The 26,442-nt window shown below is 45.1% G+C and overlaps 1 protein-coding gene across 1 annotated transcript in view; it reads right to left on the reverse strand.

Moving 5' to 3' along the window:
• Window positions 1-22,771: 22,771 nt before the first annotated feature.
• The window catches only part of LOC144783774 (15 kDa protein B-like), a 42,509-nt gene continuing 38,838 nt past the window's right edge, over window positions 22,772-26,442 (reverse strand). The window contains exon 4 of the mRNA XM_078662467.1: window positions 22,772-23,804. Within this exon, the coding sequence (XP_078518593.1) occupies window positions 23,676-23,804 (129 nt within the window). The 3' untranslated portion in view covers window positions 22,772-23,675. The remainder of the gene's footprint in view (window positions 23,805-26,442) is intronic.

The raw sequence follows: 26,442 nt of genomic DNA on the forward strand, positions 1-26,442 counted from the left end.
CGGTCACGGATTGGGGGTCAGTCTTTAGCGGTTAAAGCAGCCATGCTGTGGAATGCTCTTCCAGCTGACCTCCATCACACCCAGGAGTTTCCTATCTTTAAAAAACTTCTCAAAACTTTCCTGTTTAAACAGCTGATTTAATATTTCTGTACACGCATGCCACTGTTCACTGACGTGCCAGGACACTCCAGAGTATTAGTGCGTGGTATAAATCTTTCTATAACATAACATAACATAATATAACATAACATGAACACAACACATCTGCCCTCAAGATCCTCAACTGGCTTCTCATCGAAGGAAGATGGACTTACAAGACTGCCTGCATCACTCACAAAGACCTTCACTCGCATACCCCCAACTTCTTAGACAACACGCTCAAGAAAGCTGGAAGAACCAGAGCTTTGAGAAGCTTCAACTCTCTTTTTCTCCTACCTCCAAAACTAAAAAGGAAATCAACTCATGCTCCCTCTTTTTCTGGAAATGCACCCAGCATATGGAACTCTCTACCAAGCGATCTACGATGCAACCTCTCCTTCCCTTGCTTCAAAAGAGACCTGAAACTCCTCCTCCTCAACAAATACTTTAACTCTTAAGCTTACTGAACTTTGTTAATTATCCCTCGTTACCGGACCAAACCCTCTGTCTAAGTCAGTTGTTTGTTTGCTTCTGTTGTCTATTAGGTCTTCTCTCTCTTAATGCATACTGTTCTTTTGACCTCTTTCGGTTACCCACGCTCATTGCCTAACACATTTTCTTTGTTTATCTTTGGTGTGCTTTAGAGTCTATGGAGTCTCGGTTCATATGGTTTGTGTTGTGCCTCGAGTGTTAGCAAAAGTTGTTTAATGTAGTAGATAACATCTATTTTGAAGAAACAAAAGTTCATTCATAGATACAAGCCAAGAAAACCATATTTTGCACAACACTAATTTAACAATCCTATGCACTCTGGATGAGAGGTACGTGTGCTTGCAGGCTTCAATGGATAGCAGATCAAAGTAGCCACTGTCTGCTGTCTGCAGTGAATGGTGTAGCAGCCCAAACCTATTGCCACTCTGAGGGTTTAAACTAGTAATTTGTTGTTGTCCTTTTGGAATACTCGAAAGTGTGCTTTTGAGCCAACCTATATTTAATCTCTATCTGTACTGTAGAAACATGTAAAGACATTTGCTTGCTTAGCATAACTGTAACCTGTCTTCCCAATGTTGTCTTGTTCAGGCTAACGTAGCATTACTGAATGTGCATGTCTCCAAGCATTGGACACCTTGCATCCTTTGAAGATCTGCTTGCTCGGTTGACCTATTTACATGTTAGGTATTGAGGAAGGCCATCTGCTAATTCTCCTGAGCTGACCTAGGCTACTGCTTGCTCTCCTGGTGGAGTTTTGTCATGTGACCCATACTTTAAATGGTGTTTTCAGTATGGTATATATATTGCAGCCCTACCTTATGGTTGTTCTATTGCTGATCTATGCTGTAATCTCTGTGATTTACAGGCTACTACCTATGGTCAATAAGCATGTTCAGAGTTAACCAAAATGTGTGACTAAGCTTTCTTTGAAAGCATTGGAGCATTGACCAAAAACTATCTGCACCTCCACAAACCCAGGTACAAAGATAATTCATAGTATTCTCTCTGGAGAGCTTTGAAGGAGTATGGTCCAGTGTCCAAATGGCTGAACACGTCAGACAGTATACCAAAATGTAATTTGAATGTGAGCTGTGCTTACTGATTACTCATTAGGTACTTTTTGTTCCTTTAGTTAATGGAATTGTTGGACAGGAATGGGTGAGTGCCTGGACTAGGAGGCAGAGCTGAGATTGAAATCTATATTTATTGAGCAACACGTTCAGGAGGGACAGCAATGGTTCCCTAGGTTCCATTTCAAACCCTAATAATTGTATGTATTGAAAGAAATCACTGATTCCTCTGACCAAGACCTCGTGCGTGCCTCAAAAGACTATGACCAGTGGTATTTTGATTGGATCACTGACAGAATATCGACTGTCAAAATATTGACAGTCAAAATATCAAGGTAAAAATATAGAATGCCAGAATATCGACCTCCTATCTACAAACAGGAAAGTACAAAAATATCGACTCCAAAATATCGATAGGAAAAAATATAGACAGTCAAAATATCGATTTTTTAAAATATTTTAAAAGTAATTTTAAAGTACTATAATAATAAATATAACTATTTTAAACATACTTAAAATACTTAAATAAACTTAAAATTAATAAATAATTATTGTAACTTAAAAAAATATATATTTTTAAAACATATATATATATATATATATATATATATATATATATATATATATATATTACGCTCCAAGTTTGCCCCAGCAAGGAGCCTGCACTCCAGTTCAAGCAATGGCTGAATGCTAGGGTAAGAATGTTCTCCGTCTGCCGATGCATTCAGACAGCCAATTCTCCACCTCGCCTGACGCGTTTCGAATTATTCTTCCTCAGAGGCGTGGTCGGTTTTGAAAAGGTGCGTGCCTCCAGTGCTTTAAGTAATCCAGTTAGTTCCGCCCCCAATATTACTGGCATGATTGCACTGTGGGGCATACTGGGAACTGTAGTCACTGGAGAATGAAACCCTTGATGGTTGCACTAATTCTTGTCTTGCAATAGTTCAAAGTCCGCAAATGGACCTCGGGAGACAGAGTCCATTCAAATCCCTTACTTGAAAATCCTCAATAGGTGTACTGGATACAACACCAATGGCCCCCTGATTTCGCGGGATGGTGCAAGCTCGGCGGCGGGACAGCCGCCTTAATATTACGCTCCAAGTTTGCCCCAGCAAGGAGCCTGCACTCCAGTTCAAGTAATGGCTGAATGCTAGGGTAAGAATGTTCTCCGTCTGCCGATGCATTCAGACAGCCAATTCTCCACCTCGCCTGACGCGTTTCGAATTATTCTTCCTCAGAGGCGTGGTCGGTTTTGAAAAGGTGCGTGCCTCCAGTGCTTTAAGTAATCCAGTTAGTTCCGCCCCCAATATTACTGGCATGATTGCACTGTGGGGCATACTGGGAACTGTAGTCACTGGAGAATGAAACCCTTGATGGTTGCACTAATTCTTGTCTTGCAATAGTTCAAAGTCCGCAAATGGACCTCGGGAGACAGAGTCCATTCAAATCCCTTACTTGAAAATCCTCAATAGGTGTGCTGGATACAACACCAATGGCCCCCTGATTTCGCGGGATGGTGCAAGCTCGGCGGCGGGACAGCCGCCTTAATATTACGCTCCAAGTTTGCCCCAGCAAGGAGCCTGCACTCCAGTTCAAGTAATGGCTGAATGCTAGGGTAAGAATGTTCTCCGTCTGCCGATGCATTCAGACAGCCAATTCTCCACCTCGCCTGACGCGTTTCGAATTATTCTTCCTCAGAGGCGTGGTCGGTTTTGAAAAGGTGCGTGCCTCCAGTGCTTTAAGTAATCCAGTTAGTTCCGCCCCCAATATTACTGGCATGATTGCACTGTGGGGCATACTGGGAACTGTAGTCACTGGAGAATGAAACCCTTGATGGTTGCACTAATTCTTGTCTTGCAATAGTTCAAAGTCCGCAAATGGACCTCGGGAGACAGAGTCCATTCAAATCCCTTACTTGAAAATCCTCAATAGGTGTGCTGGATACAACACCAATGGCCCCCTGATTTCGCGGGATGGTGCAAGCTCGGCGGCGGGACAGCCGCCTTAATATTACGCTCCAAGTTTGCCCCAGCAAGGAGCCTGCACTCCAGTTCAAGTAATGGCTGAATGCTAGGGTAAGAATGTTCTCCGTCTGCCGATGCATTCAGACAGCCAATTCTCCACCTCGCCTGACGCGTTTCGAATTATTCTTCCTCAGAGGCGTGGTCGGTTTTGAAAAGGTGCGTGCCTCCAGTGCTTTAAGTAATCCAGTTAGTTCCACCCCCAATATTACTGGCATGATTGCACTGTGGGGCATACTGGGAACTGTAGTCACTGGAGAATGAAACCCTTGATGGTTGCATTAATTCTTGTCTTGCAATAGTTCAAAGTCCGCAAATGGACCTCGGGAGACAGAGTCCATTCAAATCCCTTACTTGAAAATCCTCAATAGGTGTGCTGGATACAACACCAATGGCCCCCTGATTTCGCGGGATGGTGCAAGCTCGGCGGCGGGACAGCCGCCTTAATATTACGCTCCAAGTTTGCCCCAGCAAGGAGCCTGCACTCCAGTTCAAGTAATGGCTGAATGCTAGGGTAAGAATGTTCTCCGTCTGCCGATGCATTCAGACAGCCAATTCTCCACCTCGCCTGACGCGTTTCGAATTATTCTTCCTCAGAGGCGTGGTCGGTTTTGAAAAGGTGCGTGCCTCCAGTGCTTTAAGTAATCCAGTTAGTTCCGCCCCCAATATTACTGGCATGATTGCACTGTGGGGCATACTGGGAACTGTAGTCACTGGAGAATGAAACCCTTGATGGTTGCACTAATTCTTGTCTTGCAATAGTTCAAAGTCCGCAAATGGACCTCGGGAGACAGAGTCCATTCAAATCCCTTACTTGAAAATCCTCAATAGGTGTGCTGGATACAACACCAATGGCCCCCTGATTTCGCGGGATGGTGCAAGCTCGGCGGCGGGACAGCCGCCTTAATATTACGCTCCAAGTTTGCCCCAGCAAGGAGCCTGCACTCCAGTTCAAGTAATGGCTGAATGCTAGGGTAAGAATGTTCTCCGTCTGCCGATGCATTCAGACAGCCAATTCTCCACCTCGCCTGACGCGTTTCGAATTATTCTTCCTCAGAGGCGTGGTCGGTTTTGAAAAGGTGCGTGCCTCCAGTGCTTTAAGTAATCCAGTTAGTTCCGCCCCCAATATTACTGGCATGATTGCACTGTGGGGCATACTGGGAACTGTAGTCACTGGAGAATGAAACCCTTGATGGTTGCACTAATTCTTGTCTTGCAATAGTTCAAAGTCCGCAAATGGACCTCGGGAGACAGAGTCCATTCAAATCCCTTACTTGAAAATCCTCAATAGGTGTGCTGGATACAACACCAATGGCCCCCTGATTTCGCGGGATGGTGCAAGCTCGGCGGCGGGACAGCCGCCTTAATATTACGCTCCAAGTTTGCCCCAGCAAGGAGCCTGCACTCCAGTTCAAGTAATGGCTGAATGCTAGGGTAAGAATGTTCTCCGTCTGCCGATGCATTCAGACAGCCAATTCTCCACCTCGCCTGACGCGTTTCGAATTATTCTTCCTCAGAGGCGTGGTCGGTTTTGAAAAGGTGCGTGCCTCCAGTGCTTTAAGTAATCCAGTTAGTTCCGCCCCCAATATTACTGGCATGATTGCACTGTGGGGCATACTGGGAACTGTAGTCACTGGAGAATGAAACCCTTGATGGTTGCACTAATTCTTGTCTTGCAATAGTTCAAAGTCCGCAAATGGACCTCGGGAGACAGAGTCCATTCAAATCCCTTACTTGAAAATCCTCAATAGGTGTGCTGGATACAACACCAATGGCCCCCTGATTTCGCGGGATGGTGCAAGCTCGGCGACGGGACAGCCGCCTTAATATTACGCTCCAAGTTTGCCCCAGCAAGGAGCCTGCACTCCAGTTCAAGTAATGGCTGAATGCTAGGGTAAGAATGTTCTCCGTCTGCCGATGCATTCAGACAGCCAATTCTCCACCTCGCCTGACGCGTTTCGAATTATTCTTCCTCAGAGGCGTGGTCGGTTTTGAAAAGGTGCGTGCCTCCAGTGCTTTAAGTAATCCAGTTAGTTCCGCCCCCAATATTACTGGCATGATTGCACTGTGGGGCATACTGGGAACTGTAGTCACTGGAGAATGAAACCCTTGATGGTTGCACTAATTCTTGTCTTGCAATAGTTCAAAGTCCGCAAATGGACCTCGGGAGACAGAGTCCATTCAAATCCCTTACTTGAAAATCCTCAATAGGTGTGCTGGATACAACACCAATGGCCCCCTGATTTCGCGGGATGGTGCAAGCTCGGCGGCGGGACAGCCGCCTTAATATTACGCTCCAAGTTTGCCCCAGCAAGGAGCCTGCACTCCAGTTCAAGTAATGGCTGAATGCTAGGGTAAGAATGTTCTCCGTCTGCCGATGCATTCAGACAGCCAATTCTCCACCTCGCCTGACGCGTTTCGAATTATTCTTCCTCAGAGGCGTGGTCGGTTTTGAAAAGGTGCGTGCCTCCAGTGCTTTAAGTAATCCAGTTAGTTCCGCCCCCAATATTACTGGCATGATTGCACTGTGGGGCATACTGGGAACTGTAGTCACTGGAGAATGAAACCCTTGATGGTTGCACTAATTCTTGTCTTGCAATAGTTCAAAGTCCGCAAATGGACCTCGGGAGACAGAGTCCATTCAAATCCCTTACTTGAAAATCCTCAATAGGTGTGCTGGATACAACACCAATGGCCCCCTGATTTCGCGGGATGGTGCAAGCTCGGCGGCGGGACAGCCGCCTTAATATTACGCTCCAAGTTTGCCCCAGCAAGGAGCCTGCACTCCAGTTCAAGTAATGGCTGAATGCTAGGGTAAGAATGTTCTCCGTCTGCCGATGCATTCAGACAGCCAATTCTCCACCTCGCCTGACGCGTTTCGAATTATTCTTCCTCAGAGGCGTGGTCGGTTTTGAAAAGGTGCGTGCCTCCAGTGCTTTAAGTAATCCAGTTAGTTCCGCCCCCAATATTACTGGCATGATTGCACTGTGGGGCATACTGGGAACTGTAGTCACTGGAGAATGAAACCCTGGATGGTTGCACTAATTCTTGTCTTGCAATAGTTCAAAGTCCGCAAATGGACCTCGGGAGACAGAGTCCATTCAAATCCCTTACTTGAAAATCCTCAATAGGTGTGCTGGATACAACACCAATGGCCCCCTGATTTCGCGGGATGGTGCAAGCTCGGCGGCGGGACAGCCGCCTTAATATTACGCTCCAAGTTTGCCCCAGCAAGGAGCCTGCACTCCAGTTCAAGTAATGGCTGAATGCTAGGGTAAGAATGTTCTCCGTCTGCCGATGCATTCAGACAGCCAATTCTCCACCTCGCCTGACGCGTTTCGAATTATTCTTCCTCAGAGGCGTGGTCGGTTTTGAAAAGGTGCGTGCCTCCAGTGCTTTAAGTAATCCAGTTAGTTCCGCCCCCAATATTACTGGCATGATTGCACTGTGGGGCATACTGGGAACTGTAGTCACTGGAGAATGAAACCCTTGATGGTTGCACTAATTCTTGTCTTGCAATAGTTCAAAGTCCGCAAATGGACCTCGGGAGACAGAGTCCATTCAAATCCCTTACTTGAAAATCCTCAATAGGTGTGCTGGATACAACACCAATGGCCCCCTGATTTCGCGGGATGGTGCAAGCTCGGCGGCGGGACAGCCGCCTTAATATTACGCTCTAAGTTTGCCCCAGCAAGGAGCCTGCACTCCAGTTCAAGTAATGGCTGAATGCTAGGGTAAGAATGTTCTCCGTCTGCCGATGCATTCAGACAGCTAATTCTCCACCTCGCCTGACGCGTTTCGAATTATTCTTCCTCAGAGGCGTGGTCGGTTTTGAAAAGGTGCGTGCCTCCAGTGCTTTAAGTAATCCAGTTAGTTCCGCCCCCAATATTACTGGCATGATTGCACTGTGGGGCATACTGGGAACTGTAGTCACTGGAGAATGAAACCCTTGATGGTTGCACTAATTCTTGTCTTGCAATAGTTCAAAGTCCGCAAATGGACCTCGGGAGACAGAGTCCATTCAAATCCCTTACTTGAAAATCCTCAATAGGTGTGCTGGATACAACACCAATGGCCCCCTGATTTCGCGGGATGGTGCAAGCTCGGCGGCGGGACAGCCGCCTTAATATTACGCTCCAAGTTTGCCCCAGCAAGGAGCCTGCACTCCAGTTCAAGTAATGACTGAATGCTAGGGTAAGAATGTTCTCCGTCTGCCGATGCATTCAGACAGCCAATTCTCCACCTCGCCTGACGCGTTTCGAATTATTCTTCCTCAGAGGCGTGGTCGGTTTTGAAAAGGTGCGTGCCTCCAGTGCTTTAAGTAATCCAGTTAGTTCCGCCCCCAATATTACTGGCATGATTGCACTGTGGGGCATACTGGGAACTGTAGTCACTGGAGAATGAAACCCTTGATGGTTGCACTAATTCTTGTCTTGCAATAGTTCAAAGTCCGCAAATGGACCTCGGGAGACAGAGTCCATTCAAATCCCTTACTTGAAAATCCTCAATAGGTGTGCTGGATACAACACCAATGGCCCCCTGATTTCGCGGGATGGTGCAAGCTCGGCGGCGGGACAGCCGCCTTAATATTACGCTCCAAGTTTGCCCCAGCAAGGAGCCTGCACTCCAGTTCAAGTAATGGCTGAATGCTAGGGTAAGAATGTTCTCCGTCTGCCGATGCATTCAGACAGCCAATTCTCCACCTCGCCTGACGCGTTTCGAATTATTCTTCCTCAGAGGCGTGGTCGGTTTTGAAAAGGTGCGTGCCTCCAGTGCTTTAAGTAATCCAGTTAGTTCCGCCCCCAATATTACTGGCATGATTGCACTGTGGGGCATACTGGGAACTGTAGTCACTGGAGAATGAAACCCTTGATGGTTGCACTAATTCTTGTCTTGCAATAGTTCAAAGTCCGCAAATGGACCTCGGGAGACAGAGTCCATTCAAATCCCTTACTTGAAAATCCTCAATAGGTGTGCTGGATACAACACCAATGGCCCCCTGATTTCGCGGGATGGTGCAAGCTCGGCGGCGGGACAGCCGCCTTAATATTACGCTCCAAGTTTGCCCCAGCAAGGAGCCTGCACTCCAGTTCAAGTAATGGCTGAATGCTAGGGTAAGAATGTTCTCCGTCTGCCGATGCATTCAGACAGCCAATTCTCCACCTCGCCTGACGCGTTTCGAATTATTCTTCCTCAGAGGCGTGGTCGGTTTTGAAAAGGTGCGTGCCTCCAGTGCTTTAAGTAATCCAGTTAGTTCCGCCCCCAATATTACTGGCATGATTGCACTGTGGGGCATACTGGGAACTGTAGTCACTGGAGAATGAAACCCTTGATGGTTGCACTAATTCTTGTCTTGCAATAGTTCAAAGTCCGCAAATGGACCTCGGGAGACAGAGTCCATTCAAATCCCTTACTTGAAAATCCTCAATAGGTGTGCTGGATACAACACCAATGGCCCCCTGATTTCGCGAGATGGTGCAAGCTCGGCGGCGGGACAGCCGCCTTAATATTACGCTCCAAGTTTGCCCCAGCAAGGAGCCTGCACTCCAGTTCAAGTAATGGCTGAATGCTAGGGTAAGAATGTTCTCCGTCTGCCGATGCATTCAGACAGCCAATTCTCCACCTCGCCTGACGCGTTTCGAATTATTCTTCCTCAGAGGCGTGGTCGGTTTTGAAAAGGTGCGTGCCTCCAGTGCTTTAAGTAATCCAGTTAGTTCCGCCCCCAATATTACTGGCATGATTGCACTGTGGGGCATACTGGGAACTGTAGTCACTGGAGAATGAAACCCTTGATGGTTGCACTAATTCTTGTCTTGCAATAGTTCAAAGTCCGCAAATGGACCTCGGGAGACAGAGTCCATTCAAATTCCTTACTTGAAAATCCTCATTAGGTGTGCTGGATACAACACCAATGGCCCCCTGATTTCGAGGGATGGTGCAAGCTCGGCGGCGGGACAGCCGCCTTAATATTACGCTCCAAGTTTGCCCCAGCAAGGAGCCTGCACTCCAGTTCAAGTAATGGCTGAATGCTAGGGTAAGAATGTTCTCCGTCTGCCGATGCATTCAGACAGCCAATTCTCCACCTCGCCTGACGCGTTTCGAATTATTCTTCCTCAGAGGCGTGGTCGGTTTTGAAAAGGTGCGTGCCTCCAGTGCTTTAAGTAATCCAGTTAGTTCCGCCCCAATATTACTGGCATGATTGCACTGTGGGGCATACTGGGAACTGTAGTCACTGGAGAATGAAACCCTTGATGGTTGCACTAATTCTTGTCTTGCAATAGTTCAAAGTCCGCAAATGGACCTCGGGAGACAGAGTCCATTCAAATCCCTTACTTGAAAATCCTCAATAGGTGTGCTGGATACAACACCAATGGCCCCCTGATTTCGCGGGATGGTGCAAGCTCGGCGGCGGGACAGCCGCCTTAATATTACGCTCCAAGTTTGCCCCAGCAAGGAGCCGGCACTCCAGTTCAAGTAATGGCTGAATGCTAGGGTAAGAATGTTCTCCGTCTGCCGATGCATTCAGACAGCCAATTCTCCACCTCGCCTGACTTGTTTCGAATTATTCTTCCTCAGAGGCGTGGTCGGTTTTGAAAAGGTGCGTGCCTCCAGTGCTTTAAGTAATCCAGTTAGTTCTGCCCCCAATATTACTGGCATGATTGCACTGTGGGGCATACTGGGAACTGTAGTCACTGGAGAATGAAACCCTTGATGGTTGCACTAATTCTTGTCTTGCAATAGTTCAAAGTCCGCAAATGGACCTCGGGAGACAGAGTCCATTCAAATCCCTTACTTGAAAATCCTCAATAGGTGTGCTGGATACAACACCAATGGCCCCCTGATTTCGCGTGGGGCAAACTTGGAGCGTAATATATATATATATATATACATATTATTAACAAAACATATACAATAATTTTTCCGTAAGATAGCGAGAGTTTTAAATTTACTATTCCAACTCCAGTGAGTGCAACAGTAGGGAAAGCGTTGGATAGCGCAGGGGTAAAAATTACTATTCCCACTCCAAAGAGTGCAACAGTAGGGAAAGCGTTGGATAGCGTAGGGGTGAAAATGACTATTCCCACTCCAAAGAGTGCAACAGGCGAGGTCGCCCCCACCCACCGCTGCTCCTGCCCGCTGACCTCCAGTTCGCTGCCTGCTGCCTGCTGACTGCGTTGCCTCTGTGTTTTTCCCCCCCTCTTGCTGCCTCCGTTTTTTCCGCCTATTTGCCCTTTGCCTGTTGGTCTTCTTCCTCCTGTATTCACCTTCCCCTGTGCCCCCTTTGCCTTCTGTACCCTATTTTCCCCCTTCTGCTGCTCTCCCCCTACCTGTGGGTCTCCTCCAGCCGCTGGACGACCCAGCCGCCGCTGAGCCGCCCTCGGCCCTCCTTTCCCGCCACTGTCCTCCAGCCGACTCCGCCCCCCCTGCCCACTGGCCGCCCCGCTCCCGCCACCCAGGTGACCCGCCCTCCCGGCGCATTACTTATGACGCCCCCTGAGCGACCGCGCAGCGGGAGCACCGATTGAGCGCCGAAGGTGCGCCAAAGGTAAGCCCGTCTGCGCCCGTCCGCGCCCGTCCGTGCCTGCACCAGGCCCTGCGCCAGGACCCCTGGCCCTCCCTGCCGATGCAAGACGACCCGACTGTCCTACGACGCCGCCACTCTCAACGCACTCAACGCCGGCCGGACCCACGCCTGCTGACGAGCCACCCCGAGACGCACCTACGGACCCTTCACCTGCTGTACCTGCAAGTTCACCTGCCTCCGAACCTGCCCCGCACCCGCCAAGACAAACACCAGCAGCAACCACCTCAAATGCATCCTGCTCAACACCTGCTCCGTCCACAGACACGCCGTGGAACTCTGGAACCTCCTCGACGCTACATCACTGGACGTCGCCTTCCTCACGGAGACCTGGATGAACGCCTCCTCTGCACCCGACATCGCCATCGCCATCCCGGACGGGTACAAGATCATCAGGAGGGACCGCATCAACCAGATCGGAGGAGGCATCGCCATCGTCCACAAGAACACCATCCGCATCACGACTGACTCCAACGACACCTTCGCCACCGCCGAGCACCTCCAGTTCCAGATTCACACCGACCCTAAGACGACCCTCAGAGGCACCCTCGTCTACAGACCCCCGGGACCACGCACACAATTCAGCGAAGACATCGCGGACTTCATCAGCCCACACGCCCTCCCCTCCGCTGACTACATCCTACTAGGGGACCTCAACTTCCACCTGGAGAACAACAAGGACCGCAACACCACCGCCCTGCTGGAAAACCTCGCCAACCTCGGACTCAAGCAACTGGTCAACACCCCACCCACTACGCCGGCCACAAGCTTGATCCCGTCTTCTCTTCCAGCAAGGACATCACCATCAGCCAAGCCACCGGACTCCACTGGACCGACCACAGCTGCGTCCACTTCATGTTCAAAAGATCCATGACCCACCACCACCCGCAACAGATACCTCACAGGAACTGGAGCAAGATCACCGCGGACCAGCTCACCACCTCCCTCAACCAGAGCCCACCCGCCTACACAACGGACCCCAACGAAGCAGCCCGCAACTTCACACAGTGGCTGACCGCCTGCGCCGACGACCTTGCGCCACTAAAGAACCCGCCCAGCAGACCCAGAAGCAAGAAGGCATCCTGGTTCACCGACGAACTCAAGGACTCCAAGAAGGCCTGACGCACCCTCGAGAAAGCCTGGCGCCTCGACCGGACCACCGACAACATGACCGCCCTCAAACACGCGACCCGCAAGCACCACCAACTCATCCGCACCACCAAGAAGAAATCCCTGAAGGAACGACTGGACAACAATGCCCACGACAGCAAAGAGCTCTTCACCATCGTCAAGGAGTTCTCCAACCCCAGCACCGGCACCAACGACATCACTCCGTCACAAGACCTCTGAGACTCCCTCGCCTCGTTCTTCCACCGCAAGATCGCCGACATCCACAACAGCTTCGGAGCACCACCCACGCACCCAACCGTCGAACCAACGCCCCCCACCGCCACCCTCCGCACCTGGACCACGGTGACCACCGAAGACACAGCCCGCACGATGAACACCATCCACTCCGGATCACCGACCGACCCCTGCCCACACCACGTCTTCAACAAGGCCGACTCCACCATCGCACCCCAACTCCGGAACATCATCAACACCTCATTCAACACCGCCACCTTCCCGGAGAGCTGGAAGCACGCCGAGCTCAGCGCCCTCCTGAAGAAACCTACAGTGGACCCCACCGACCTCAAGAACTTCTGCCCCATCTCGCTCCTCCCTTTTCCTGCTAAAGTCATTGAGAAGATTGTCAACAGACAGCTGACCGCCTTCCTCGAGATGAACGGATCCCTCGACCCCTCGCAGTCCGGATTCAGAGCCAACCACAGCACCGAGACCGCCCTCATCGCAGCCACCGACGACATCCGGACCCTGCTCGACAAAGGAGAAACAGTGGCCCTCATCCTCCTGGACCTTTCCGCTGCGTTCGACACTGTCTGCCACCGCACACTAGTCCAGCGCCTCAACAACATTGGTATCCAAGAGAAGGCACTGGAGTGGACCATCTCGTTCCTCGCTGGAAGAACACAAAGAGTCCGCCTCCCCCCGTTTCGCTCCGAGGCCACCGAAGTCATCTGCGGCGTCCCGCAAGGATCTTCACTCAGCCCCACCCTCTTCAACGTCTACATGAGACCTCTTGCAGCCATCGCACGCCAGCACAACCTCAACATCATCTCTTACGCCGACGACACCCAGCTGATCCTCTCCCTCACCAGAGACCCCAACACCGCCAGAACCTGCCTACACGAAGGGATGAAAGATGTCGCCGAGTGGATGAAGGACAGCCGCCTGAAACTGAACACGGACAAGACGGTAGTCCTCATCCTGGGATCCTCGCCCTCCGCCTGGGATGACTCCTGGTGGCCCCCAGCCCTGGGCACCGCACCCAAACCAACCGACCACGCACGCAACCTGGGCTTCATCCTGGACTCCTCCCTCTCGATGACCAGAGAAGTCAACGCCGTCTCCTCATCGTGCTTCAACACCCTTCATATGCTTCGCAAGATCTTCTGCTGGATCCCGACCGAGACCAGGAAGACTGTCACCCAGGCACTCGTCACCATCCGTCTGGACTACGGAAACGCCCTCTACGCCGGAACCACAGCCAAGCTACAGAAAAGACTCCAGCGCATCCAGAACGCCTCCGCCCGACTCATCTTGGATGTCCCCCGACGCAACCACATCTCCAGCCACCTGAGGAACCTGCACTGGCTCCCCGTCGACAAGAGGATCACGTTCCGGCTCCTCACCCACGCACACAAATCTCCCCACGACCTGGGCCCCAAGTATCTCAACGACCGCCTGACCTTCTACACGCCCACCCGCCAGCTACGGTCCACCAGCCTCGCCCTCGCAGCCGTACCACGCATCCGAAGAGCAACCGCCGGAGGAAGATCCTTCTCTTACCTGGCTGCCAAGACGTGGAACTCCCTCCCCATCCACCTTCGGCTGACCAAGGACCATCTCACCTTCAGAAAACAACTCAAGACCTGGATGTTCGAGCAGTAGCATACCGCCTCCCCCAAGCGCCTTGAGACCCTCCCGTGTGAGTAGTGCGCTATACAAATGGTATGATTGATTGATTGATTGATTGATTGACAGTAGGGAAAGCGTTGGATAGCGTAGGGGTAAAAATTACTATTCCAACTCCAGCGAGTGCAACAGTAGAGAAAGCGTTGGATAGCGTAGGGGTAAAAATTACTATTCCCACTCCAGCGAGTGCAACAGTAGGGAAAGCGTTGGATAGCGTAGGGGTAAAAATTATTATTCCCACTCCAGAGAGTGCAACAGTAGGGAAAGCATTGGATGGCGTAGGGGTAAAAATAACTATTCCAACTCCAGCAAGTGCAACAGTAGGGAAAGCGTAGGATAGCGTAGGGGTAAAAATTACTATTCCCACTCCAGAGAGTGCAACAGTAGGGTAAGCGTTGGATAGCGTAGGGGTAAAAATTAATATTCCCACTCCAGAGAGTGCAGCAGTAGGGAAGACGTTGATTAGCGTAGGGGTAAAAATTACTATTCCAACTCCAGCGAGTGCAACAGTAGGGAAAGCGTTGGATGGCGTAGGGGTAAAAATAACTATTCCAACTCCAGCAACTGCAACAGTAGGGAAAGCGTTGGATAGCATAGGGGTAAATTTTAATATCCCCACTCTAGTGAAAATAAATTAATCTAAGTCACATAATTATAAATTAATCAATTAATACATTTTAATTACCAATTAAGAATTAATTAATTACCAATTAAACATTAATTAACAATTTATTTAAAATAAATAGCAATTAATTAATTATCATGTTTAATTATTTATATTAAATTACTTCCCACCCTATTCCCCTATAAACCCACAACCCGCTACTACAAATAAAATAATATTATTCACATAATTATTAATAAAAATTTTTTTTTAATTAATTATCAATTAAGAATTAATTATTTATCAATTAAAAATTAATTAGCAATTAATTCAAAATAGATACCAATTAATTCATTAACATATTTAATTAATTATAATTAAATTACTTCCCACCCTATTCCCCTATAAACTCGCAACCCGCTACAGAAAATTAATTACTAAAATTAAAATATTTATCAATTAATCAATTAAAATTTTTACCAATTATATTTTAATTAATTACCAATTAATAATTAATTAACAATTAATTCTAAATAAATAACAAAAAATAAATTAACATATTTAATTTGTTATAAAAAAATTACTTCCCACCCTATTCCCCTATAAACCCACAACCCACTACAGATTTATATTACACAAAAAGAAAAATTAATATTAACTTACCTACATTTCGAGATTTGTTGTCTATATTATGTCTAGTCGATATTATGTCCATTCTATATTTTTGATTCGATATTATGTCCATTTTATTAGATATTAAAATTTTCTAGTCGATATTTTGGTAGTCTATATTATGTCTAGTCGATATTATGTCCATTCTATATTTTTTACTCGATATTATGTCTAGTCGATATTAAAGACTCAATATTTTGACTCTATACCATTTTGATTGCAATGGGGCAAGAGAAAAAGCATGAACTTACTTTCTAGCCTTCTTCCTAGTTAGCTGGCAGGGAAAAGCTGGCAGCAACCTCCTTTTCTCTCTCTTCTTATTCTACCATCTCCTCTGTAGGGATGAGCTGAAGCAAAATGAGGCAAACAACCTAACACTGCCTTTGAGTGAGTGAGAATGAAGTAAGGGAAATTGGGACTGAAGAATTAAAACTAGGTGAGCTCGCTAATGAGGGACTTCCCTCTTTGTGTGCAAATTAATTATATGAAGGATAGAATGTGAGCTTTTATTCTCACTGTCCCATAACTAATAGCCCAAAATGACTAATGATAGGCCAGAAGAAACCACAGATAAAAGGGAGGACATGTTAGATGTTTTCAATTTTCCTATCCAGGCAGGACATGCAGGAAGTGTCCTAATGACTACACCCAGAAACACTATGGTGCCATTGGATGAACAGGCTGAAAGTGGTGCAGGCAGGGGCAGTGAAACTACAAGTTAAAGGAATAGATGTGAAGCTGCCCCTACAATGCCACATTTGCCACCATCACTGGCTTACTTCCAATTGGTACCTCCCCAAAGCTCCACCTCCTTTCAGAAGCTTCCTGTCAGAACAGTCAGGCATGTTCCACGACTCTCACCTGGGAGAGTCTAAGGTCAAACGATGAGCAAAGAGCTTGGCTCCCTAAACACAAGCCCCATCACCGAAGATGAGCATGATTCCTTAATGAGGATGATACCCCGTGTTCAGCCTGATGCCCTTTTAAATTTACAAATTGAATATTCCTAGACAATTCCCCTAAATCCGAGAAAATCTCAGAAATTCATGCATACATTGCAAATTGTTTTTGAATGCTATCATTCTAATTCGGCTGATGTGAATTAATTGTTATGTGTTACTAAGCCTTGAAGGCAACTGACCACTATATTCGCCTCAGCAGAAAATGCTGTTTTGATTGCTGTTAGAGATGCTTTGTTGAATGCCAAGGTTTACCCTAAGACTGTTAGACCAAAAACAATAATCGTAAATAAAACAATGGGAAGACCCAGGTAATTTTTGGTAATGGCTTGAAAAATGCTGTTGATCATTATTCTGATATTGTGAATGATGCTGAATCATGTTCAAGAGGCCTTTGGGCGATGGTGTTGGACATGGGTTATTACAAAAGGTGCTGGACAATTGAGAATGATGTGGAGTGGTTGTCAAAATGTATCTGTAGCAAATCATTGTGCAGTGCATGAAGAACACAAACATTTTAAGTTAGTGTCATTACAAATGCAGTCTTTCCACAAACCGTCAGAGTGAGGGGTGAAGGAAGCCCAACATGACATGGACAGAGCAAACAAGTAGGTGAGAGGGTACGGAGGGACAGACAGGGCCGGACTGGGAATCCAAAGCAGCCCAGGCAAATATTGTCAGACCAGCCTTGCACGCTGCATAGTGAGTGCAGCGAGAGCCCCTGGCCACTACAAGGAGGATTTGGTGGGTTGTCCCTCCGCAAGAAAATTTGGACAAAAAAGGTGCATTCTGCAACATAATTTTCAAAATATATTCAATTGTATTAGCTTTTACAGCATAGTAAATGATGACCTTAGAGTGTATCAGGATGTAACAATCTTTATTGGGGCTCTTCAATGATTCTCTCACTATCGCCCTCCAACAGTGCCGGTCATCTCTCCATAGCCTCTCTCCCACATGTATTTAATTTGTTTTATAGTGCCTCTCAAATCACTGTAGGCTGTCGGAGAAATTTACATCATACACAAATACTTAGACAATGAATCATACATGTGTAAATCAGTGTATAGAAAATAGAACATAAGACATAGGAAACTACAAGGTGTAGAATTCATGTCATCCATACTGGTAGGCATTTTTTAAGAGGTTTGTCTGAAGAAGCATCAATCAGGAATCAGAACGTAACACAGTGGTTAGGGTTTGGCTTTAATAATAAGAATTGATTTTTACGCAAACAACCCCCTTTTAGCAAGACAATGAAAGTTTATGAAAAAAACATAACTTTCTAACATGCACCATGTAGTTTGCATGCAGCTCTTTGATAACACTTCATAGATCACTCTGCTAGATTATGATTGTAACTTATGACCTGCACATTAAGCTATGCACAAAAGATACTGTTCTGTGATCTACATGGTACTCATCCTTTGAAGCAGGCATATTAACCATCATCGAGACCTTAGATGAGTCAAAACGGCCACTAGACAAAACTGTGGTCTCTCTCAAGCAGGTACATTAATCACCAGAGTCATCTTGACACTTTTATTCTTGCCTGAAAACTACAGGGAACTCTGCAGCGTGTGTTTTCAAAACTGCCGCAGTGCAACAAATACGGCACCAGAAACAAAGCCAGCCCCCCCCCCCCCTTTTCCAGACTCCTGGGGAAATGCCTGATTCCTGGTATAACCAGTCTGGCCTTAAGGAATGAGAAGGGGAGAGTTTACCTCACCTGGTAACTCCTTATGTTTCAAGTGTTATCGATTAGTACATTGGAAACAAGGCTGCCCAAATCTACCTTACAGTTCTTGCGTTCAGCCTGAACAGCCTGATTATTCTAATCCTCTGAACAGGCCCCAGTTAAGAAAAGCCAGAAGGGTGCAGAGGACTCCTTACACACTATAATCCAAGAAGACCAGATGAAGGGTTTGTCATCAATGAAAAGCCATTTTGATGCTGGTGGGAGTTGATCCACTCTAAGAATCTAGAAGTTCCCCTTTCACACTCTGCATACGTTTTCAGATGTGAAAGTGGACAATCTTTCAGTTTTTGGTTTAACCAGCTACACCATCTTCTGACCACCTCAGGACCATGATCTCCTAGTGAACGTGGAGAAAACACAATTTATGGTCCTACATAAGCACAAGGTGATAAATGGTAGAGTAGAAATGATGGAAGGTATTCTGGAACAGACTCAGGTCTTCACTTATTTGAGCGTAACGTTTGGCAGTAAACTCAGTTGGAAGCCTCGGTTTAATTTATTGACCCTTAGGCATGCCCAGCTGTCACGTGCCCTGCTAAAGGAGCAGCGACTCTCGTATACCAAACCTGTAGCTCCAGTCTAAAAATGTATAATTCAACAATTAGTGCTTCGGTCTTGTATGGAACTGAATTGTGGGGCTTCGATGATCTTACCCCTCTTAAAACAGCCCAAACCACATTTTTGAGGGCATTGACTGGGTTACCTCAGTCAACTCCCCTACTGCCCCTATTTTTAGATCTCGGCTGTTATTCAATCAAAGATACAGCGCATTATAGACCAGTAGCGTATTGGAGAAGACTCTGGGTCACCCCGGAGCTGTCCCAGTATGCCATGCACTTTTGGAAGTCAGGGAGGCCTATAGGATGCATAAAATTCCATGGCTGAGACGAGTGAAAACTACTCTGTCAGAGATGGGGATGAGTAGACTGCGGGTAAATCCCATGGAAAACTCCTTTCCCTCAAAGTGCGAATTTAAGGCAGCATATTGGAATATGATTAAAACTAAGCGTTTTTCTGCTTTAACAAAATCATCGTTATCCAGAGATTTCTTAGATCATAAGTCCGAAGAAGAGTATGAAAAGTACCAGGATTTTATCACCCGAAAAAATGATAGAAAACTGTATCATCAATTTAGTGTGGGATCTCTACCAACCAATCTCTTTTTGTCAGTAAATGGAACGCCTCAGATCCCAGCACATGCGCATTCTGTCCCACAATGAATGAATCACTGGCCCATATCCTATCAGCATGTCCCACCAATAAAATCCCTAGGCATAGATGGCTAAAACCTATTTGTCTAATCCTAGGGACTGGGTTAAGTAGCGAATCTTTTAGGATCTTAAAAACATCTACGAATGAAACCATTGTGATAGCTGTCGCTAAATGTTTAAGCTGGATGTGGGTTATACGTGCTAAGGAGAAGAGACAATGTTAATCTCTTTTTCCTCTTGTGTAATGCTGGGGGCAGACTACTCTATTGTACTTTATTGCACTGACCTTAGCATATCCAAATTGTCCACCTGTTTTCTTCAGGATTATTGAGTGTCATGCCAATTGTGATTGGAGTTTAAAAGATGTTTTAGTGATTCACACTATTTATTATTTTAAGCATGTTTTAACTATGGTCCCGTCATCCTTTTGTCCATCACATTTTAATGTACTTTTTGCTAAACACCTTTGATCATGAAATTCATAGTAATTGTGAATGTTTAATTCTGATGTATTTTGATTATATATTTAACTTAGTTTTAGATGGTCTTTGTCTTTTATGATGTTTATTCGAAATAAAGACTTAATGACTTGACCACCCCATCCGGCTGGTTTCAATCAAGTATGCTAGGGCCCTGTGGCTGCGACTGAAGGTCTCCACAGGATACCCTCCATTTTGTGCTTCTTTGTAAATATTTAGCCGGCCTAGGAAGCAGTTTCGTTGTATACAGACAGAGCCACCCAGTAATCCCGTGAGGACTGGGTATAATCAATAACACATACACAATTGTCCTCAAAGGAATCGTTTTCACCAATTTCAATAATTAATATTGTCACAGAAAGTGATCAATCATTTAACTGAAAGCAAGGTACATACAGTTTCTCATACTGTTTTATTATTTTTCAAAAGAATATAGTATCAAAAATGAATTTCTCAAACATGGCAACATAATACTACTATAAATAATTGATTTTCAGTAGTATTCAACACCTTCTGCACTCTACATGGAAGAAATGAAATACCATGTACAATCAAATATAACCCAGTCATATGATTTTATCTAACATCAATGATATTAGAAAAGGCAGAACGGCGTCAGGCGTCGACGTTTCGGTCCTCCTTGGTTAATAAATCCATAGGACCATCCTCAGGACCCGTTGCACATAATATATCACTAACCACCAGCCGGTGGACGTGACGCCTCAAAGGCAGAAATATTTTTCGAATAAATTTATCGACTCACTCCTGTATGTAAACTGGAAGGTTCCAATGCCAACTCTTCGATTTATTCTGTAATCTCTTTCGTTCTAGAGCGTTCACGTCTCTCTTCCTCATGCCTTAACGGTCAGGGAGTGACTCCCTGACCGTTAAGGCATGAGGAAGAGAGACGTGAACGCTCTAGAACGAAAGAGATTACAGAATAAATGTGCAACGGGTCCTGAGGATGGTCCTATGGATTTATTAACCAAGGAGGACCGAAACGTCGACGCCTGACGCCGTTCTGCCTTTTCTAATATCATTGATGTTAGATAAAATCATATGACTGGGTTATATTTGATTGTACATGGTATTTCATTTCTTCCATGTAGAGTGCAGAAGGTGTTGAATACTACTGAAAATCAATTATTTATAGTAGTATTATGTTGCCATGTTTGAGAAATTCATTTTTGATACTATATTCTTTTGAAAAATAATAAAACAGTATGAGAAACTGTATGTACCTTGCTTTCAGTTAAATGATTGATCACTTTCTGTGACAATATTAATTATTGAAATTGGTGAAAACGATTCCTTTGAGGACAATTGTGTATGTGTTATAGGAAGCAGTTTCTGCAGGCTCTCTTGAAAGCCCTGAAATGTATGCAAGCCCGTGTGGCGCTCATGCATTTGCAGCTTCTTCAAATTAATACACCGTTTTTGCAATAACCTCCTTTCTTCGGGCAGCTTTGAGGTCAAGGCAGTCAAAGACCCAACTGATATTATGTGGATATACTTTTATGGTACGTTGTTTTAAACGTGATTTTATTCTATTTTTATTGGTATTTATATATGATTCTGTATTTAATGTTTTTGCTCTGTGATTTTATCTTTTATGGTTGTGATTGCAACCAAATATTTATTTGATTGATTGAGTTGACATCTACTAATTCATTTCTAAAACATTCTAATCATTGTCTTGAATGCTATTAGGAAGTATGCTCAAGTTTGTTATACATGCCAAAAACAGTTCCGCCAGCGGCCAATTTTTTGAGGCAGTATACTCCTAGAAGTACGAAAATAGTATCCCAGGAGTTTTCAAATATAATCTACAAAGAGAGGTGCTCTTCTGTCTTTCTGTCTGGAATGCTGTTTATTTGGGTTTGAATAGAGAACAAAAACGTGATAAGTTTAGTGCCTGAATTACTCTCGTTCTTTGGGAATTACCCTGGGCTACATTCACTGATCAGGCCCAAACAGGCAAAAACAGGTCTTGAGTTGCTGTTGTTTTGTGTTCATTTAGGATGCAGCCTAGCATTTTGGGCTGGGCTGTTTCTATTGGAGCAGGATTGTATCTGATTAGCATACAGTTGGTCCCTGTCAAAAGCATAACAATGAGCAGAAAATTATCCACAGGAAGGGAGGTTGGAGCAATATTTAGCAGCTGAAATTAATACAAACATTCCATCCAACACTTTTTTGCTTTTCACAGTAAGGTGCCCTAAGTACAACTGATATGCTGAGAAATGTGTCCAATAGTTCATTGACTAAAGATGAAACTATCTCATGATGGCTTAAAAGCCTGCCACTAGTCTTGGGTTACTCGTATTCATGTTCAGAGGATTCACGGCCTAACACAATCAACACAAATTTGCATATGTTCGGTCTCTTTAGGGGCATACTAAACAAAATAGGGATAGTGTGTGGCCATGAAGCTAATGGTACAGGTTAAGGAACCCGGCCATCATTTTTTATTTTGCACCTTTTGCTTTCACAGCAATAGCTATTAATAGGTGGCACCATTTCTCCAGCACCTGATTGTTTTAGAGAGTTTGATTTTTAAAGAGATTGGGAGTGATTAACCAGATTCGTTTTCTTTTTTGATAATGTGCCATTAATTTGTCCAAGTCACTAGCACAATTAAACTTAAATGTTGTATTTTTACTAGTTAATGTATCAATGTATGAGATATCCGACAGTGATTGCTCCATGTAGAGATCATAAAGAGGTTTTTAATTGATTATTCGACAATTTGTAAGGCAATATGTATCGTTTTTATTAGAATTTTGGCATAACAATCCATCAAAACTTTACATGTTTTTTTTTCGTAAATGTGTATTTCAAAGCTAAATGGCGGGATTACATGTGATAATTAAGATGCTTGGCTCTTGGCTAAATTCTATGCAAGGCATACAAGATAAGAGAAATGTAACTCAGGAAGGCAGAGATAATGTAAGCTAAGCTCTTTCTTCTGTTATAGAAGGTATCTGCTAGTGTCCATCTACAGTGATCATATTTGTTAATTTGATTCATGTATAATAAGTGTTCCTCCTCTTTCTGGTCCATGCTGTGGCAGAAGGGGACTGACGGTGAAGTCTCGCCCAGAGTATGCATGGCCTAGATCTGGAAGACTGCAAGTATTGCCTTGGTCCATCTCACATTTAATCCCAAGTGTAGAAAAGTCTTGCTAACCTCAGCTCCATAAAACATGAAACTCACCACCTTTATCTCCTCGTTTGCAGAGGGATCAGAAATTAGCCCTGAACTTGTAATGAGGTCCTTAGGCTGATCAAAGGAGTTAACATTTGCGGATTAAATAACAGGGTAAAACAAAAAGGAACTGGTGTAATAACACTGAATCCTGCATGGTATTTCCCATAAATGTGTATTAGGAATTAATTCTACTTCCCAGAGCTTACCAATGACCAAGGAATTGGCATTTCTGGAGAGGTGAATGTGGGGAAGGATGTTAGAGGAACAGTTGTAATGGAAAGACTAAGAAGAAGATATGTTGCTTAGTTGGTATAGAGAGATGTGTTCTTAAGCTATAGCCAGTGCTCGGGAACATCAAAGTCACTTTCACAAATTGACCCATTTATAAAGCTTAAGCTATGCCTTCCTGACAAGCTGAAAACATGATGGCAATCCTCTTTATTCACTTTGCTAAGATAGTCCCTCTGCCTCCAGAGCCGGGGACCTTTCCGGATGCTATAGAACTATATGCTCCACTTTTGGGTTTCTTTTTTCTTTTGAAGGGCCAGATCCACCTCCGCTCACGAGTACCCTGTAAATTGAAAAAAGAAAAGAAAAGTTCTGTCAAAGTATAAAGAAGAGCACCCATGTGTACACATTGCCCATTCCAGTGTTCCTTTGGTCTTGAAAAAAGCACTAATTTCTCTATTAGACGTGCATTTCTCAACCATCAGTGAAAATACATAAAAGTGGGTCCAAAACAGAAAAGGAAAGCATAGCAATAGAGTTACATGAAATGAAAAAAAGCCAATATGTCAAAATATATCAATACAGAATTAAATGAATCCACTGCAGTCCCTTTGGAACATGAAGACATTTGAAAAAATAAACACTGTAGGTGATGAAAATAATTGGAAGCACATTTGGATGTGGTGCAGTTCTAAAGTAAATGATCCTTGGCATGTGCTACTCACAGATACTTGAGATCTACTTTCTAGAGGACATTGTTTTGTAACTTTTTTATGGTAAAGTGTCTAGGAAGATTACTCGCGATGTGGGCAGTGGACCAAAAGATACATGCAGCACTCATCTTTAGTCACCTACGTATTTTAAGACCCAAAAAGGATGTCCCTGGTTGGAAATCGCCACATGAACCCCCTGCCCAGTGATCCCTCCCTTCAACAGGGAGTATAGAACAACAATACACAGTTAGAGCTGCACCACATGCAGACAAACAAATCAGCTTTGACAATGTCAGAAAACAGTGTAATATGACACTTCCTTTTAAATAACAGTGTCTATACAGTCCTCAGGTAGTAGTTTCTTCCTTTATTTTATTGCGTTCAAAATAAGTTGCACCAACGGCCACGGCGCAATTCAAGATAGCACTATCTCTGACCTGAGATCTTCTATTATAAAGGGGACACACGGATTTCTCAGTGCATATGGGTGGGTGGATAATCTCCACTACTTGATGCATCTCTGATTGTGATTTGCATACTGATGTCAATTGCTTCAATCGGGCGACAATACTTGTATGTCGGGTTTTATTTCGTCGCCGTGTTTTATTTCGTCGCCAAATGGAATCTCGCCTATATTTCTTCGCCATGTCTAGGACTGTCCATCAACACAGTCCTCTGCAGAAGCCTCATTTTGGCATACAATCTTGAATTGCGCCATGGCCGTTGGTGCAACTTATTTTGAATTGACATAGACGTTTGACGCATTTACTGCCCTGAAGAAGTCCAATTGAAATATGGACGAAACGCGTTGGCTGATGTTTTTTTTTTATTGAACACAATAAAATAAAAGAAGAAACTTCAACATATGGACTGTATAGACACTATTATGTAAAAGGAAGTGTTATATTACACTGTTTTCTGACATTGTCAAACCTGATTTCTTTGTCTGCATGTAGTGTCTAGGAAGATACCAGGATCACCCTTTGCCTAGTTTCTTGCAGATAGTGCCAATGTAAACATTCTATATAGCACTTCTTCAGTCATTCGATCGATTTTTTTGTAAATACTAGAGGCTTATGTTAATGCTGTATTTTATTAAAATGCTAGTAAGAAGTTATACTGTACATGGGTACATGGGAATTAAATTAACCAAAACGAGAGCATGGTACAGCGCATCAATCCATGTTCTGACATGTAGGAGGGTGGAGTATTATGAGGTGTAGGGGTTAGGCCTTACCATGTAAAACTATTACGATACCAGAAAGATGGTTCTCGGATTTTCAGGATTAAATTCTTAGTGCAATCTCGGTATTGTGGCAAACAGCTGTCAGGCTTTACTAGAGGAACATTTGTTAAGTACTTCAGAGTACCAGCATGGAAGATAAGTAATTGACATGACTCAAAAGAAATCTGAGACCAATTTATAAAAATAAAAGAGATTTTAAGTTAATATAGACACCAAAACAAATGGAATAGCATACATATAATTGGAGTTATAGATTTTTGAAGCAATATAATTTCAGTGCAAAATAATACAGTGAAATTTTATCATTGCGTTCAATGGGGAAAACCACAAGTGACAATCGGTCACTTGCATGTCGGGTTGCGGGGAAGAGTAGCAGGGGGGTAAAGGTGATGCGGGTCTCAGGACAGAGGCAAGATAGTCAGTTCAATTTTACCTGGCCTGTGAAGCCCTGCTGCAGAGTTGTCCTGGCTGTCCCTTGTGCTGAACGGGAACCGCAGGAGAGCTGCTTTTACCCTTGAAACAGCGATGGACAAAAAAGATTTAAAAGCACAACAACGGGCTGCTGCTAATGTCAGATGAATGTTGATTGGAGTTCCCTCTTGGTGTAGCATCAAATGCAGGGGTCGGTTGCCAGACTGGTGATCAACAAGCCTTAGCAACGGTAGGAGGAGCCCAAAGTAACTTCGACATCCTGTGGTCTCTGGTAATATGGTAGCTGCCTGTAACTTGCAGAAGGCAGACTACAGTTCCCACAGTGCACTAGACTATCTGGATTTCTCTGATCCCTCATGTGGCCCTACAGCCGCCAGTGATTCTTTGGATCCTGAGCATTATTGTACCTGTGATCTTAAGGGGACTAATGCCTCTAGTCCGGGGGAGTCTGATGGTGCTTCAGGCTTCAGCAGGTGTCTCTCTCCCTGAGGGAACTAAGAGATAGCCTCGGATGATTCTCAATCAGGCAGTTTCAGATGTGTTGCCACAGGGACAGAGTATCCCTCTTTTGCTTTGGTCAAGTCACGGAT

Source organism: Lissotriton helveticus, chromosome 10 (genome assembly GCF_964261635.1).
Source record: "Lissotriton helveticus chromosome 10, aLisHel1.1, whole genome shotgun sequence".
Taxonomy (NCBI): domain Eukaryota; kingdom Metazoa; phylum Chordata; class Amphibia; order Caudata; family Salamandridae; genus Lissotriton; species Lissotriton helveticus.